Genomic DNA, 17,573 nt, shown 5'->3' with positions numbered 1-17,573 from the left:
CCATTGTCACAGCTCATTCTACATGATTTGGATTAAAAATGAATCCACAAAAATTTGAAGAATAACCTTGGTTGGTTGTAATGTATACATAAATGATCTGGAGGAAAATGTAAGTGGTATGATTAGTGAGTTTGTGGTTGACAAGAAAATTGGCAGAGTTGCAAATAGTGAGGAAGTTTGGCAGAGGATTCAGCAGGATATAGATAGATTGCAGATTTTGGCAGAAAATTGGCAAATGGAGTTTAACCTGGAAAAATGCTAGGTAATGGATTTCAGAAGATCAAATTCAGGCATGAATTATACAAGAAATGGCAGAACACTTAACAGCATTGACATACAGTGGGATCTGGGCGTACTTGGCAACACCGGAAGATAAGGTGGTCTCGAAGGCATAGAGCATGCTTTATCAGCTGAGACAGCAAATATAAATTTTGGCAAGTTATGTTACAGCTGTACAAAACTTTAGTTAGGCCACATTTGGAATACTGCATGCAGCTCTGGTCACCACACTGCCAGAAGAATGTGGCTGATTTGGAGAAGGTACAGAAAAGGTTTGCCTGATCGGCAGGGTTTTAGTTATGAGGAGAGGTTTTTATCTGAGGTTAAACTCAGATCGTTTCACTGGAAGGATGGAGGCTGAGGGTCAACCATTAGTGGTCTACAGAATTATGAGAAACATAGAGTGGGTAGTCAGAAGCTTTTTCCTAGGGTGGAAGGGTCAACTGTGAGAGGGTACAGGTTCAAGGTGAGAGGGGGAAAGTTTAGGGGAGGAGTGTGGATTAACTTTGTTAGGTGCCTGGAACATGCTGCTCGTGGAGGTGGTGGAAGCAGACACATTAGCAAAGTTTAGGATGTATCTTGATTGTACACGTGAACGTGAGGTGAACAGAGGGATAGTAACTGTCCATGGGGCAATGCGTAGCAGGTCTGAATAAAGATCAGGAATGGGCACAGGCTCGGTGGGCCGAAGGGCCTGTTCCTGTGCAATGTTGTATTATAGGAAGCAGCTTACAAGACAGAGCAATGTAATAGGAAAGAAAACGACTTCCCCACTGCGGTTGAATTCTACACTGAATTCTGTGGTCCATCCAAAAGCAGTAGCTGCTTTCAAATTTTTCTAAAAATCCTGCATGTGAGCCTTTACCAGGGTACCAATTAGACCACGCACGAGGGAAGAAATCACTGCTCTTTTCCTTGCTAATGACCTGCTAAGAAATAGGTTTCATGAATTCCTTGTTGTTCAAGTTGAGGGTGAGATTTATTTTTAACTTTCCAGATAAAAATTTCCAATTATTAAATGCTTGAATAAAATAATATGTAGTTATTTTGCTGAAAATACCTTTTTTTAATTTGGCAGATTACAAATGATGGAACCTTGTTTAGTAATACAAAAGTCCTAACGCTCTATGATGGGGTTTGCCAAATCTGTGACAACATGCCTCACGGAATTTGTAAGTTGAAGGTAACTTCAGTTTTTGAAATATTGATTCAACAGAAAATTCGAATTATCGGTATAATCTTGCAGTTTCAAATGCAAAATGCTTGAAAAGAATTGACATTGAGCTTGTCGATGATTAAACTTGAGATTTTGGTCAGCTAGGAGTTAGCATACCACCTGGAAAGATCCTTTAATATAACAAGGATTTCCGAAACAAGCCATTGAGAAAAACACATGCAATAAAGTTGGCTTCTCTGTCAGAAAGTGAGAAATTGTCACCTATAGGAATGCACAGTACTTATCCGAAATTATTAACGACTGACGTGTAGGGACTCTCAAATGTATCTGGGGTTATAGCTTATCCAACTGAAATTGAACTTGGCCATTGGTTAACTGCATACTGTTTGCCCAGAAAAGGGCATCCTACCCTTCAGGACTTGCATTCCTTGGCCTTCGTGTAACTCTGATCCAGCTGTTGTATCCCAGACAACACAGTCATTTTTTCTTTCAAATCATGCAGCTTGGTATGTTACTGGGTATTGTAGCCTAGCATGTACAGTCGCTAAGCACCTTTCATGAACATGGATGCCCCAAATTGCTTCACAGACAATGAATTGTATTTCCTCTCAGCTTTTGTGGTCATAATGTCAAAAACCAGCAACAAACACAGCAAACACCTCCAAACAGGAATTCGAATAAGCCGTGATGTTAATCGAGGAATCAATATTAACCAGGGCCCTGGGATTAACTCCCTGCACTACTTCTAAATTATACCATGGGTCTTTTTCATTCCATCTGAGAGAGCAGACAGAGTCCCAGTCATAGAGTCATATAGCACAGAATATAACCTTCGATCCAAATCATCCGCTCTTCATCCCTATCTGACTGAGTGCCATTTGCCAGCCTTTGGTCCATATCCCTGTAAACCCTTACTCTTCAAGTACCCATCCAGACGCCTCTTAAATGTTGTATTTGTATCCACCTCCACCTCCTCTGGCAGCTCATTCCAAACATGCATCGTCCTCTGCGTAAAAAAAAAATAGGCACCCCTCTGGCCCTTTTTAAATATTTCCCCTGTCACCTTAAACTTATGCCGTCTAATTTTGGACTCCCCATCCTAGGAAAAGGACCTTAGCTATTCACCCTATCTATGTCCCTTGTGATTTTAAAAGACTCTGTAACATCGCCCCTCAGCCTCTGTCACTTCAGTGAAACCATCCCCAGCCTATTCAGCCTTTGTTTAATATCTCATTTAGGACAGAAGAGCTCAAGTTTTGTAAAGAGCTGTTTTTAGGAATCTTGATTTCCATACCAACCTTTACTTAATATGCATAATGAGATAGATAAGCAGTTTGCTGCGAGTTTCATGCAGAGAATAAACATAAAATCTTATGGACAATATGGCAACTCACACCAATTCCTTTTTACCAACATTCCTGTGTTTGCTCACCTGCAGCTTCCTGATCTGGTAATGCTTAGATTTTAACATTCTCACCCTCTTTTCAAATCCATTCAAGGCCTATCCACTCCCTGATTCAGTAACTTCCTACAACCATCACAATTTTTGAGGTATCTCCACTTCTTCGGTATTAATCCCTACATCATTGCTGTCTGTACATTCTGTTGCCCAGCTCTTATGTTAGGGAATTCTCTCCCTAAATTTTGCTAGTTTCTTTTCTATAGCTAGAATCATTACAAAGTGGAAATAGTCCACATGTGGCCAACCTTTCAGTAATGTCACAGAGTCATAGAGGTTTACAGCATGGAAACAGCCCCTTCAGCCCAACTCATCCATGCTGCCTAGTTTTCACAATTAAACTGGTCCAATTTGCCTGTGTTTGGTCCATATCCCTCCATACTTATCCCATCCATGCACCTGTCCAAATATTTCTTAAATGTTGAAATTGTATTCGCTGCCACCACTTCCTCTGGCAGCCCGTTCCAGACACTCACCACTGTGTGTGAAAACATTGCCCCTCTGGACCCTTTTATATCTCTCCCGTCTCACTTTAAACCTATGCGCTCTAATTTTAGACTTCCCTACCATGAGGAAAAACAGTTGGGTATCTATGCCTGTCATGATTTTATAAATCTTTATAAGGTCACCCCTCAATCTTCTACACTACAGGGCAAAAAGCCCCAGCCTCTCCTTATTACTCAAACCCTCCAGTTCAAGTAGCACCCTTGTAAATCTTTACGTTCATTCTTTCTAGTTTAATAATGTCCTTTCTATAGTAGGGTGACCAGAACTGCACTTGGTAATGTAAATGTAGCCTTACTGGTTCTACTATCTGCTTATGGGACTTGATGTCAGAATTTATTAATTTGAAAAGTATCCCTTCCCACATGGCTGCTTTACTCTCAACATTTCCTGAACCAACTACTCACCTCACCCAGCTGGCAGCCTACCCTACCCTTGCTGTTACCACACCCATCTGTCAAGCTATCCTCATGGTTGACCCATCCTACCATTTGTCTGGTTACTTCACACATCCTACTATGTACACACGTAAACATTCACTCACCCATTAACTGATTTGTTTATTAACGTTGTGCAAAGCTGTTAATTTTCCAAAGCATTTCACTGTATATTAGTCAGTACCTTCCAGTATATGGCAGTTGGTGCTATAAAAAAAGAAATGGACTTTGTCTTTATCCAAAAATACAAAGACCTCTCTGATATAAACACTAATAATATTTAGAGACAACACAGTTGAAGCTGGAGGAGCACAGCAGGACAGGCAGCATTAGAAGAGCAGGAAAATTGATGTTTTGGTTTGGAACCCTTGTTCAGAAATGGGGAGAGGGAAGGGAGCTGGGAAATAAATAGCGAGAGGAGGGGTGGGCTAGGGAAGGTAGATGGGGTGGTGATAGGTGAGTGCAGGTAGGGAGTGGTGGGAATTGGTCAGTGGAATGGGTGAGGTGGATGGGTGGGAGCAGTTCAACAGATCATCAACTTTACTAACCCCTTTCACCACAAACTCAAGTTCACCTGGATCGTGTCCGATACGTCGCTCCCCTTCCTGGACCTCTCCATCTACATCTCCATCTCTGGCAACTGCCTCAACATCAACATCTATTTCAAGCCCACCGACTCCCATAGCCACCTGGACTACACCTCCTCTCACCCACCTACCTGCAAGAATGCGATCCCCTACTCCCAATTCCTCTGCCTCGGCCGCATCTGCTCCCAAAATGGGGCATTCCACACCTGAACATCCCAAGTATCCTCGTATTTCAAGGACTGCAACATACCCCGTCCGGCGATCAAAAATGCCCTAAACCACGTCTTTTGCATTTCCTGTACTTCCTGCCGTCACACCCCATCCCCCCAACAGAAATAAAGACAGAATTCCCCCAGTCCTCATGTACCACCCCATCAACTTCCACATCCAGCGTATTATTCTCCACTACCTACTATCCGACCCCACAACCAAAGAGATATTTCCCTCCCCACTCCTGTCTGCCTTTCGTAGGGACTGCTCTCTCTATGACTCCTTCATCCACTCCACAATCACCACTAGCCCCACCACCCCTAGCACCTTTTCCTGCAACCACAGGAAGTGCTACACCTGCCCCTATACCTACCCCCTCATCTTCATCCAAGGCTCAGAGCAAACCTTTCCATATCCAACAGGGGTCTACCTGTATATTCTCCAACTTGGTCTACTGTAACTGTTGCTCCTGATGTGGCCTCCTGTACACCAGTGAGACCAAACATAGACCTGGGGACCATTTTGTGGAGCATTTGTGCTCTGTATGAGACAAACGAGAGTACCTTCCAGTAGCCAACCATTTTAACACCCCCTCCCCCTCCCACCCCCCAGTTGACATGTCCATCCTGGACCTCGTCCAGTGCCACAGTGACGCCACATGTAAACTGGAGGAGCAACACCTCATATTCTACCTCAGGAGCCTACAGCCTGAAGGCCTTAACGTGGGATTCACCAGTTTTAGGACCTCCCCATCCCAGGCGTCATCCACATCCAACCCTCCCTCCCACCCCTGCCTCCTTGACCTGACACAAGTGGAATGGTGGCTCAGTGGTTAGCATTGCTGCCTCATAGTGCCAGGGATCCAGGTTCAATTCCATCCTCAGGCGACTGCCTGTGTGGAGTTTGCACGTTTACCCTGTGTCTATGTCAGTTTCCTCCCACAGTCCAAAGATGTGCAGGTATGGTGGATAGGTCATGCTAAATTACCTGTTGTATCCAGGGCTGTATAAATTAGGTGGATTAGACATGGGAAGTGCTAAGTTACAGGAAAGAGTAGGGGAATGGGTCTGGGTGGGATGCTGTTCAGAGCGGCGGTGTGGACTTGTTGGGCCGATTAGCCCGTTTCCACACTGTAGAGTTTGTATGATCTTCTATGAACCTGTCCATCTTCTTCTCCACCTTTTTGCCCTACCCTTCCCATCTACGAATCCCCACAACCCCTCAAATGCATCCAACCTATCACCACCCCACCTATCGTTCCCATGACCCATTCTCCCTCCCATGTCCTTGACCAGACACAACCAGTCCATCTTCTCTCTTACCTATCTGCCCCACCCATCCCACTGATCAATTTCCACCACTCACTACCTCCATTCATCTAACACCATCGCACTTACCTTTCCCTAGCCCCACCCCTCTCTCTATTTCCCCATTTCTGAAGAAGGGTCATGACACAAAACGTCAATTTTCCTGCCCCTCTGATGCCGCCTGACCTGCTGTGCTCTTTCAGCTCCAACTATGTTGTCTCTGACTCCAGCATCTTCAGTTCCTCTTATCTCTGCCTACTAATATTTACGTGTATTTGTGGCTCGGAGGGTCTGATAACTGAACAGACCTACTTACCTTCAGCAGAAAGACCTTAAACAGTGGTCTTTGACTACTGCGCCTTGGCATCAGCTGACCCAAGCTTTAGTGCATCGCTCAGTGCATAGTCCTGGACCTTGGAGTGTACCAGTCTGCAACATTCATTCGGGGTCACTGCCTTCTTATGGAAGACTAACAAGTTACAGGCTTTCAAAGAGCATCTTTCACTGAATTGATGGCCTTCCAGGTGCAGTTGATGTTTATTTTAGTGTGCGTCCCGGTGGACAGACTTATAACTTCCTCCTCTTCCTGCAACCTGTTGCAATTCCCTTTAGGGCACTATTTCTCACTGCAGAATAAGCATGACCCATCCCAAAGCACTCCTTGCTCACCTTTGCTAACTGCATAGTTGCGTTCAGATTGTTGATGTCTTACCTTCATCCTGTCACTGTTTAGTAGATGTAAATAGCAGAGTTAACTTTAGATGCAGCAATCTGACCTACTGCACCAAATCAACCTTCTGTATGTTTGAGGACGGCCTGTATGAATGTTGAAGAATAATCAACTTGGTCACTTTTGAATGATGTGTGAGAAAGGGAGTTAGGAATCGATACACCTTAATTGAGCTGGATCTGTTTGTTATTTACTTAAATGAACAGATTTTGTACATTGCTCAGAATGCGATAGTTATTTTCATTGGAGTAACAATATTGCCTGCAGAAATAATAAATCAGATGCTTAACGTAAAAGCCAGTAAGGGAAGAGTAGGGAAAGCAACTAAACATGAAACACTGCTTGCAAATCTGTGATAAGAAACAAAAACAGGAATACAAGGATTTGGTAGCTAGGCTTTAAAAACAAAAGCCTGCCTGTATATAATGTCCTTCATGACTCAAGACATCCAAAAGTGCATTCCAAGCAGTAATTTACTTTAGAAGTATGAAATCAGTTTGCAAGTAAAGTCATTTTATAAAGATTAAATTGCCACAAAGATCACCAATTTCCACATGGTTAGACAAGTGCAATGATTTATATACACTTGTTGTTTATGATGAATGTCATCAATTATTATAGTAACTAAAAGCAAATTACTGTTGATGCTGAAAATCTGAAATAAAAAGAGAAAATTCTGGCAATGCTCAGCAGTTTCGGCAGCATCTGTAGAGAGAGGAACCAAAGTAGCAATTCAGGTCAATTACCTTTTTCACTGCACAGTTTTAGCAGTGAGAATATTAACCCTGTTCCTTGTTTTGTAAATGCTGTCAGGTCTGATGGATATTTTCACCATTTTCTGTTTCAATTAGAGTGATTCTTTTTGTTGATCCTTGTGTGCATTTCAAATATCACTCTTATCCATAGGAAAAGACCTGTAATATAGACGGCCTATGCTATGGTGAAGGAGACACAAACCCAACAAGCCTTTGTTTACATTGCAGGCCTGACATATCCAAATTCACCTGGTCTATAAATGAAAGTAAGTTTAAATTGATAGCTTTTTTGTGTTTGATTTAGCGGAATTTATTTGTTTGTTCTGGAGAGAAGATTGGGGGAGCAATTGCTTTGTTTAGATTTATTCTTAATTAACTTCAATTTTGCATTTCCTTAAGACAATCAGCCACCAATTTACCAGTCGTCCACAGCTAAGCTGCAGACTTTCTTTGGTGAAAATTTTGTCTACCAGTTCATGGCTGTGGACCCTGAAGGATCAGCAGTCCTATTCTTGCTGGAATCTGGACCACAGAATGGCAGCCTATCACCTGCAGGTCTTCTGATCTGGAAAGTGAATTCTCAAGAGTCTGGCAACTTCAGCTTTACTGTAGCTGATGAATGCAATGCACAAAGCACATATTCTGTTCAGGTGAGTTCAGAAAGGCCTATTAACCTAAAGAACTCTTACAAGTTTCTTTATTCATGACCTACATCAATTTAAAACATTTCCATGCAAACGGAACTCCAGCTTATGTTGACTAATGTTAAGAAATCAGCAGGAATTGCAACATGTGACCATCCATGGGGATTGGTTAGCTCAGATGGCTAGACAGCTGGTTTGTGATGTAGAGTCATGTTGACATTGTGGGTTCAATTCCTGCTGAGGTTACCATGAAGGACTCTATTTCTCCACCTCTTTGCTCACCTGAGGTGTGGTGACCCTTGGGTTAAACCACCACCAGTTGTGTCACTCTTTAATAGGCAAACGGCCTTATTCTCTGGTAAGACAATGATGACTTTATCTTACTTTTAATTACCAAATAGTCTCTCGCAGGTAAAGCTTCAAATAAAGGTAGGCTATATACAATAATAGCCAGGAACGTTGCTACAAATCAGTAAGTGCAACTGACTTCTAATGTAAATTGCTCTTTTAATAGAATCCCCATTGTGTGGAAACAGGCCATTCAGCCCAAAAAGTCCATACCAACCTTCTGAAGAGCATCCTACCCAAACCCATCCCCTATATTTCCCACGCTAAGGCACCTAACCACATGTCCTTGAACACTATGGGTAATTTCGTATGGCCAGTATACCCAACCTGCACATCTTTGGACTGTCGGAGGAAACCAGAGCAGCCAGCAGAAGCCTACACATACACGGGGAGACAACACAAACTCCACACAGTCAGTCACCTCAGGCTGAAATCAAACCCAGGTCCTGGTGCTGTGAGGCAGCTATGCTATTCGCTGAGCCACTGTGCCACTTCAATACATCTGCTTTATTGTTAAAGAAAGGTACTTGTTACAGGCATGTGTTCTTAAGTACAGGAGAACAGTAATATTTCCTTTGAATTCATGGATAATATATTCCTATTAAAGTCATAAGTTAGATACATAACTATAGTACACATTCAATGGTTAGATATATTAGGTTTGATTTCAGTCCTGTACATTCATGCACAATTTTCAATACAACGGAATATTAAGGTCTTAATAAAAAGCTTTAGCATGGAGGCTTTTGGACTGCACTGTGAAGTGAAGTGTATCAGGATCAATTTCAAGTAACTCACCCATTGGGAAACTAACAGGATCAAATGCAACACTTTGTTACACACTAGTCCAATTTAACTCTCCACCGAAATGATTGTAATGTTAAATGGTACTGGTGTGTAAAATCATTATCCTGTCCAATTTCATTGGTCTCCTGTCTGGCAATACTAGGTTAAAATTGCTGGGGTCCCTCAAGATATCAGCACACTTGTTTTACTTTCACCAGGGCTATTAAACATGCCACTAATTTGCCTGCAGCAGGAACTGATATTGTGTTGCTTAATGAAAATGCATTTTGCAAAGTAGTGACCTCATTAAATTTTACGACTTAAACCATGCAGCTATTATGTAGGAAATATTTAATTAAACAGTGACCAATTGGTAATGCAAAGAACAAACATGTCAAGGTTAACAAACAACCTTATCTGTGAGGACGAGGCCAAAAATTCCTCATGGATCCGGTGCGCGTCTAATCCATGGACCACCTCATGCCTCTGTTAAGCCTGGGCAACAGCTACATCAGTCTATATTCTAAACCTGGTTTTTCTGGTCTTTTAGGTGGAATTTTGTGAAAGTCTCTGTACTGGAGCAAAGAGTCACAGGATTTTAAAAGATCATTACATTCAGTGCAGCTTGATTTTCTGTGAACTTTTTGCACACATTTTAAAACAAAATGCTAGAAGCAGATCTGGTGTTGCTCCCAGGATGAATTAATCACCATTGTAACTTTTTGCCTGTCACACTCATTTCTGGGCCTTTAGAAAGACTCCTAAATATAAGGCCATTAATTGAAATATTTTGATTTGTTTTTGAGTACATTCCTTCGAATTTACTAGAAACTGACTGCTGTTCCCAATATAACTCACAATGATTCTCTTTCTTTTTACTTCACCCTCAGGCATTTTTAGTCTCATTGCTCACAGGTCTGATTTGATTTATTATTGTCACAAGTACTGAGATACAATGAAAAGTATTGTTTTGCATGCTAACCAGGCAAATCATGCCATACATAAGTACATTCAAGTTAATACCATAGAAAACAGGATAGAAGATGCAGAGAAAGATCAACTTTCATATATGAGAAGTCTGTTCAAAAGCCTGATAACAGTAGGGAAGAACCTGTTCTTGAAGTTGTTGGTGCTTGTTTTCAAACTTTTGCCTGACAGCAGAGGGTGAAAGAGAGCATAACCGGGGTGGGAGGGGTTCTTTGAATATGTTGGCTATTTTCCCAAGGCAGCAGGAAGCATAGATGGAGTCATAAATGGAAGGCTGCTTTACATGATGGTCTGGGCAGTGTTCACATCTCACTGTAGTTTTTTGCAGTCTTGGACTGAACAATTGCCAAACCAAGTTTTTATGCATATGGATTGGATGTTTTCTATGGCGCATCTATAAAAATTGGTAAGAGTCTTTGTGGACATGATGAATTTCCTTCGCCTTCTGAGAAAGTAGAGGTGTTGGTGTGCTTTCTTGACTGCAGCATTGACATGGATGGAGCAGGTCAGATGGTTGATGATATTTACTCCTAGGAACTTGAAGCTCTTGACCATCTCATCATTGATGCAGACAGGGGCATGTCCTCTACTCAGCTTCCTGAAGTCGATTACAAGCCCCTTCATTTTGCTGACATTAAGGGAAAAATTGTTGTCTTTACACCGTGCCACTAAGCTATCTCTTTTTGTACTCTGTCTTATCATGGTTTGAGATCCAACCCACTGCAGTGTTATCATCAGCAAACTCGTAACTGGAGTTCGAGCAGAACTCAGCCACACAATCATGAGTGTATAAGGAGTAGAGTAAGGGGATGAGTACACAGCCTTGTGGAGCACAGATATGGAGGATTATTGTGGAGGAGGTGTCGCCACCTATCCTTACTGGTTGTAGTCTGTGGGTCAGGAGTTCGAGAATTGCAGAGGGATGAGCAGAGCCCTAGGTTTCAGAGTCTGGAGATGAGTTTGGCTGGAAATGATAGTGTTGAATGTGGAGCTGAAAGCAATAAATAAGAGTCTAATATAGGGGCCCTTGTTATCCAGATGTTGTGTGGATGAGTGTAGGGCCAGGGAGATGGCATCTGCCGTGGACCTGTTGCGATGGTGGGCAAGTTGTAGTGGATCGAGGCAATCTGGGAGGCTGGAGCTAATGTGTTCCGTTACTGGCCTCTTGAAGCACTTCATAACGATGCATTTTGGCGCTACCAGGCAGCAGTCATTAAGGCATGTGCCTGATTTTCCTTTGGCACCGGGATGGTAGTGATCTTCTTGAAGCAGGTGGGAACCTGAGATCATAGTAAGGAGAGGTTAGAGATGTCTGCAAGTACTCCCACCAGCTGAACCACACAATGTCTTAGTGTATGGTTGGGGATTGCATCCAGCCAGTTGCTTTCTGTGGAACCACTCTCTAGAAGGCCAGTTAGTCATCTACAGTGGCTGCCAGGTCAGCTGACACCATTTCACTTACCTTCTGCTGAAAACGATCAAAGAATGCATTGAACACATCAGGGAGGGTTACATTGTAGTCAGCGATTCTGTCGGGCTTTCACTTCGTAGCCTGTTACATCTTGTAAGCTTGTCGCAGTTGATGTGTGCTTGTGTGGTTAGTCTACTTTAGTCTGGTATTGTCTCTTGGTGTCCCCGATGGTTTTGTGAAGATCGTACCCGGATTTTCCGTGTAGGTCAGGGTCACTGAACTTGAGTGTCTTCGACCTGGACTTTACAAAAGTTGAATAGCCATTGGCACACTTACCATAGTAGTACCAGCAACTCTGAAGGGAAAGAAAATGACAAAAATCAAACACAAAACTTACAAGGGTGATCAAAAACCAAATGTGCTGCTTATGTGTGTCATTAAAACAACACGTGTTTATAATTGTGATGGTGTGTTACTACTCTGCTGCCTAAGCTGTCTCAACTGTTCCTTATTTTCCTTTATAGGTTTTAGTGAAGCCATGTGGCTGCACTAATTTTGGAACATGTGTTACAAATATCAATTTCCCCCCAGGAAGTGGTGAATACCTCTGTGTGTGTCCTGTTGGTTTTAAAGGAGAGCTTTGCCAAGAAAATATAGATGAATGTAAAGCAAATCCATGTGGTGTTGGCACCTGTGTGGATGGCGTCAACAACTACACATGCAACTGTCCAGCTGGTCTCACAGGTAAGAACCTGTATTACTTTATATAAATAATACTGTAGATATAATTACAAGTCAGGTTAAAATTGAAAGAATATGAATATGTTGAATCTTCTGTAAAATGAATTGCAATCAGAAATATGACTACAACTAACTTTAACTCTTTCACATTACAGTAAGTTCTGGACTTAAGGATTTCTTTGGTATGTTGTAAATATATGAAATAATTTTTGCAAGAAAAAAGGGGCATAAGTACATTTATATAGAGCCTTTTGTGGCTGCAGAATACCCGCAGGGCTTTGCGGTCAGTTAATTAATTTTGAGTACACTCACTGTTTATAAGTTAGGATGTACTACAGCCAATTAGGTAGAAAACCCACATACAACAACAAGATAGTGTTCAGAGGCACACGGCCCTTAGGACCCATGAATAGTTCCCTTGTTCTTCTTCAAACTCATGCCATATTCATGTTTTACATTCAGTTGAAAGGGCAGGTGAGGCTTCAGTTGCACCAGGTTAGCTGAGGATTGTTGTGCATCATATGGAAACAGCACCACTCATTTTTCACTGCAAATACCTGTCAAATGAGGATTGAAGCATGTTTAAAGACAGTGAAAACAAATTCTCAAGCAATGAATGAGAGAGTTGAGAGTATCTCTGCACACCCACGATATTCATGCCTTCTCTGTCTTTGTACGTCTGTCTCCATGAGAATGGAGATTTTAAGAAGGCTTGGAGTTTAGCTTGTAGAGTTATAAATTAACAATTCGCATTTCTTAATTGTCATTGATTAAAGACAGTTTTTTTATTCTAACCAAATAAAAGATTTGTTACATACAGAAAACTGATGAATGTTTTGTTTTAATCTGAGTTAGACAAATGTTTGGAATTTTGGACAGTCTGCCTAAAAGCTTTTCATATTTGTGATGTCTCTCGGAGTAGTGGGGCTTGATTTTCAGCATATTACCCACATTGTTCATGACTCACTTCTATTATTTACACTACATCTAGCCTCATGTGCTGACTCTTATCTTTATGTACTTCTGTGTTCATGCCACACAATTGGATTATCAATTCCCTGCGAGTTACATTGCTTTTTTAGCTTGATCTCTTTCTTTAATTTATCCTGTCTTCCCTTACTTGATCCCTCACTCCCACTGTGTGATTTAGAGCTGTCTTTATTGCCCCTTGTTATACAGTGTGCCAGACCACTGGTCCCAGCATGGTAAAGGTCCTCCCAATTGTACAGCTCCCACTATTCCTAGTACTGGTGCCAGTACCCCATGAATTGAAGCTCATTTCTCCCACACTCACCTTCTGTCATTCATTTCTTTTGAACCTCTCCCTCTTTTAATTTGGCCTTTTTTTTCCATACCTTATTGCGATTTAGTCTTTGGATGGTCTCTTTCATAAAGGTGCCATATATGGAAGTATCTGTTTTCTATGAAACTCATTGGAAAATGATCTTCGAATTTTCTGTGATAATGGGAACTGCAGACGCTGGAGAATCCAAGATAACAAAGTGTGAAGCTGGATGAACGCAGCAGGCCCAGCAGCATCTCAGGAGCACAAAAGCTGACGTTTCAGGCCTCGACCCTAGCTCTCTGATGAAGGGTCTAGGCCCGAAACGTCAGCTTTTGTGCTCCTGAGATGCTGCTTGACCTGCTGTGTTCATCCAGCTCCACAGTTTGTTATCTCGAATTTTCTGTCCGTTGTTCTAACCGTCAAAGTTCTTATTCCCAAACTACATCAAAGATTAGTCCTGCTAAAAGCGCTGTCTTGCCATTTTGATATAGAATAATAATTTACTATTCATATATTCCTATGAAATTACTGTCTTGCAGGAAAATAAACAGTAAATCAACAAGTAAACCATCACCTGACATCATTCACTGTTGATTTTGATATGAAATATCAATCATGCGTATAACAACATTTCTTTTGCAGAAGCTTTCCAGATTAAATGTGGACTGATACCATTTACGCTTTATTTCCACAAGTTTAATCTGTTTAATTCAGTATTAATAGCTTTAACCCAGTTCAATATTTTAAGTCTCAGAATTATGCAGATGTAATTCTGCAGTATGACAAGTGAGAAGGGTGAATTTGCTCCTGTCTTTTTAAGTCTGCAACAAAGATTTGTAATTCTATTCAGTATGCAGTTCTATTAAACTTTGATTATAATACGGTTTGCTAGTTCAAAGTTAAGAAGCGAATTACAGGGTTTCATTGAGTGAAAGTAAGAGGGATTTTATTATTAACCTCACAAAATAATTAAATGCAACATCAAACACACATACTAATATGTAGATAAAGTTTAAAAAGGGATAAATGTCTGTGACAAAAAAGAATGTAGGTTTAAAAAGCCGTTATAATTCTAAAATGTTCGGTTTAACCTGAGACCTTGGTTGTTTAAGTCATGACTTGTATCCTCCACTATAAGGAAATTTGTCGGTATCTTTTTGAGTTCTCTGTTAATCAATATTTCATGATCTTCCTTTCTCATGAGGCACCGACTTTTGAGAGATCAAGGGAAAGAGTCTTCTAGTTCTGTTGTTACAAATACATTTCTCCCCGCTCTCGGTTTAAAATCTGTCACCGAACAAATGGTTTGTTTGTGTATTCCCATGTCTAGCTTCATTTTCTTTTCAAGCTGGAAAATCTTTAACGGGGTTCCAACCGAACATAATAAACTTCCAGCAGGAGTACATCAAACAGGAGACATCAATCTAAGTGATTAGCTCAGTAAATTTGAAGATTTATTAATTTCAGCTCAGACTGGATCCTAATCATTCATGGTTTTGTAAAGACTAAGTGACCTAGTTCAGGTGATTTCATAGAATTCCTACACCGCTCGACACTGTGTAATTTAGCATGGCCAATCCGCCTAGCTTGCGCATCTTTGGACTGTTGGAGGAAACTGGAACACTTGGAGGAAACCCACACAGACACAGGGAAAATATGCAAACTCCACACTAACATCTGAGGATGGAATCAAACCCAGGTCCCTTGTGCTGTGAGGCAGCAGTGCTAACCACTGAGCCACTGTGCTGCGCAATCACTACAGCTATCTGAGATTCAGAGATAATGGGAACTGCAGATGCTGGAGAATCCAAGATAATAAAATGTGAGGCTGGGTGAACACAGCAGGCCAAGCAGCATCTCAGGAGCACAAAAGCTGACGTTTCGGGCCTAGACCCTTCATCAGAGAGGGGGATGGGGTGAGGGTTCTGGAATAAATAGGGAGAGAGGGGGAGGCGGACCGAAGATGGAGAGAAAAGAAGATAGGTGGAGAGAGTATAGGTGGGGAGGTAGGGAGGGGATAGGTCAGTCCAGGGAAGACGGACCGGTCAAGGAGGTGGGATGAGGTTAGTAGGTAGATGGGGGTGCGGCTTGGGGTGGGAGGAAGGGATGGGTGAGAGGAAGAACAGGTTAGGGAAGCAGAGACAGGTTGGACTGGTTTTGGGATGCAGTGGGTGGAGGGGAAGAGCTGGGCTGGTTGTGTGGTGCAGTGGGGGGAGGGGACAAACTGGGCTGGTTTAGGGATGCGGTGGGGGAAGGGGAGATTTTGAAACTGGACCTCTGTCTCCATCTCAGGCAACCAGCTTGTAATTGATGTCCATTTCAAGCCCACCGACTCCCACAACTACCTAGAATACACCTCCTCCCACCCACCCTCCTGCAAAAATTCCATCCCCTATTCCCAATTCCTCCGCCTCCGCCGCATCTGCTCCCACGATAAGACATTCCACTCCCGCACATCCCAGATATCCAAGTTCTTCAAGGACTGCAACTTTCCCCCTACAGTGATCGAGAACGCCCTTGACCGCGTCTCCCGTATTTCCCGCAACACATCCCTCACACCCCGCCCCCGCCACAACCGCCCAAAGAGGATCCCCCTCGTTCTCACACACCACCCCACCAACCTCCCGATACAACGCATCATCCTCCGACACTTCCGCCATCTACAATCTGACCCCACCACCCGAGACGTTTTTCCATCCCCACCCCGTCTGCTTTCCGGAGAGATCACTCTCTCCATGACTCCCTTGTTCGCTCCACACTGCCCTCCAACCCCACCACACCCAGCACCTTCCCCTGCAACCGCAGGAAATGCTACACTTGCCCTCACACCTCCTCCCTCACCCCTATCCCAGGCCCCAAGATGACATTCCACATTAAGCAGATGTTCACCTGCACATCTGCCAATGTGGTATACTGCATCCACTGTACCCGGTGTGGCTTCCTCTACATTGGGGAAACCAAGCGGAGGCTTGGGGACCGCTTTGCAGAACACCTCCGCTCAGTTCGCAACAAACTACTGCACCTCCCAGTCGCAAACCATTTCCACTCCCCCTCCCATTCTTTAGATGACATGTCCATCAAGGGCCTCCTGCAGTGCCACAATGATGCCACCCGAAGGTTGCAGGAACAGCAACTCATATCCCGCCTGGGAACCCTGCAGCCTAATGGTATCAATGTGGACTTCACCAGTTTCAAAATCTCCCCTTCCCCCATCGGATCCCTAAACCAGCCCAGTTTGTCCCCTCCCCCCATTGCACCACACAACCAGCCCAGCTCTTCCCCCCCCCCCCCCTACCCACTGCATCCCAAAACCAGTCCAACCTGTCTCTGCCTCCCTAACCTGTTCTTCCTCTCACCCATCCCTTCCTCCCACCCCAAGACGCACCCCCATCTACCTACTAACCTCACCACCTCCTTGACCTGTCCGTCTTCCCTGGACTGACCTATCCCCTCCCTACCTCCCCCCCTATACTCTCTCCACCTATCTTCTTTTCTCTCCATCTTCGGTCCGCCTCCCCCTCTCTCCCTATTTATTCCAGCTCCCTCTCCCCATCCCCCTCTCTGATGAAGGGTCTCGGCCCGAAACGTCAGCTTTTGTGCTCCTGAGATGCTGCTTGGCCTGCTGTGTTCATCCAGCCTCACATTTTATTATCTTAGCTATCTTAGATTAGCATTTTTACTTTCTTAAAAACCATTGCAGTCCATGAAAAGTTCCACGTATTGAAATAAGATGATAGATGTTGCAAACTGAGAGTCCTTAATTTATCACCATCAATAACAAATGCAATAGGGCGGCATGGTGGCTCAATGGTTAACACTGCTGCCTCACAGCACCAGGAATCTGGGTTCAATTCCACCCTCGGGCAACTGTCTGTGTGGAGTTTGCACATTCTCCCAGTGTCTGCATGGGTTTCCTCTCACAGTCC

At 43.1% G+C, this 17,573-nt stretch overlaps 1 protein-coding gene across 5 annotated transcripts in view; it reads left to right on the top strand.

Annotated features, from left to right (window-relative positions):
- LOC125454026 (von Willebrand factor D and EGF domain-containing protein-like) overlaps positions 1-17,573 on the top strand; it is a 304,266-nt gene that overhangs the window by 185,088 nt on the left and 101,605 nt on the right. For all 5 annotated transcript variants that reach the window (XM_059647440.1, XM_059647438.1, XM_059647437.1 and 2 more), the window contains 4 exons: positions 1,358-1,462; positions 7,597-7,711; positions 7,845-8,095; positions 12,146-12,365. In XM_059647440.1, coding sequence (XP_059503423.1) covers positions 1,358-1,462; positions 7,597-7,711; positions 7,845-8,095; positions 12,146-12,365 — 691 coding nt within the window. The remainder of the gene's footprint in view (positions 1-1,357; positions 1,463-7,596; positions 7,712-7,844; positions 8,096-12,145; positions 12,366-17,573) is intronic.

Source organism: Stegostoma tigrinum, chromosome 7 (assembly GCF_030684315.1).
Source record: "Stegostoma tigrinum isolate sSteTig4 chromosome 7, sSteTig4.hap1, whole genome shotgun sequence".
NCBI lineage: Eukaryota > Metazoa > Chordata > Chondrichthyes > Orectolobiformes > Stegostomatidae > Stegostoma > Stegostoma tigrinum.
The sequence above is the reverse complement of the archived record's forward strand: the minus strand, read 5'-3'. Positions and strand labels throughout refer to the sequence as shown.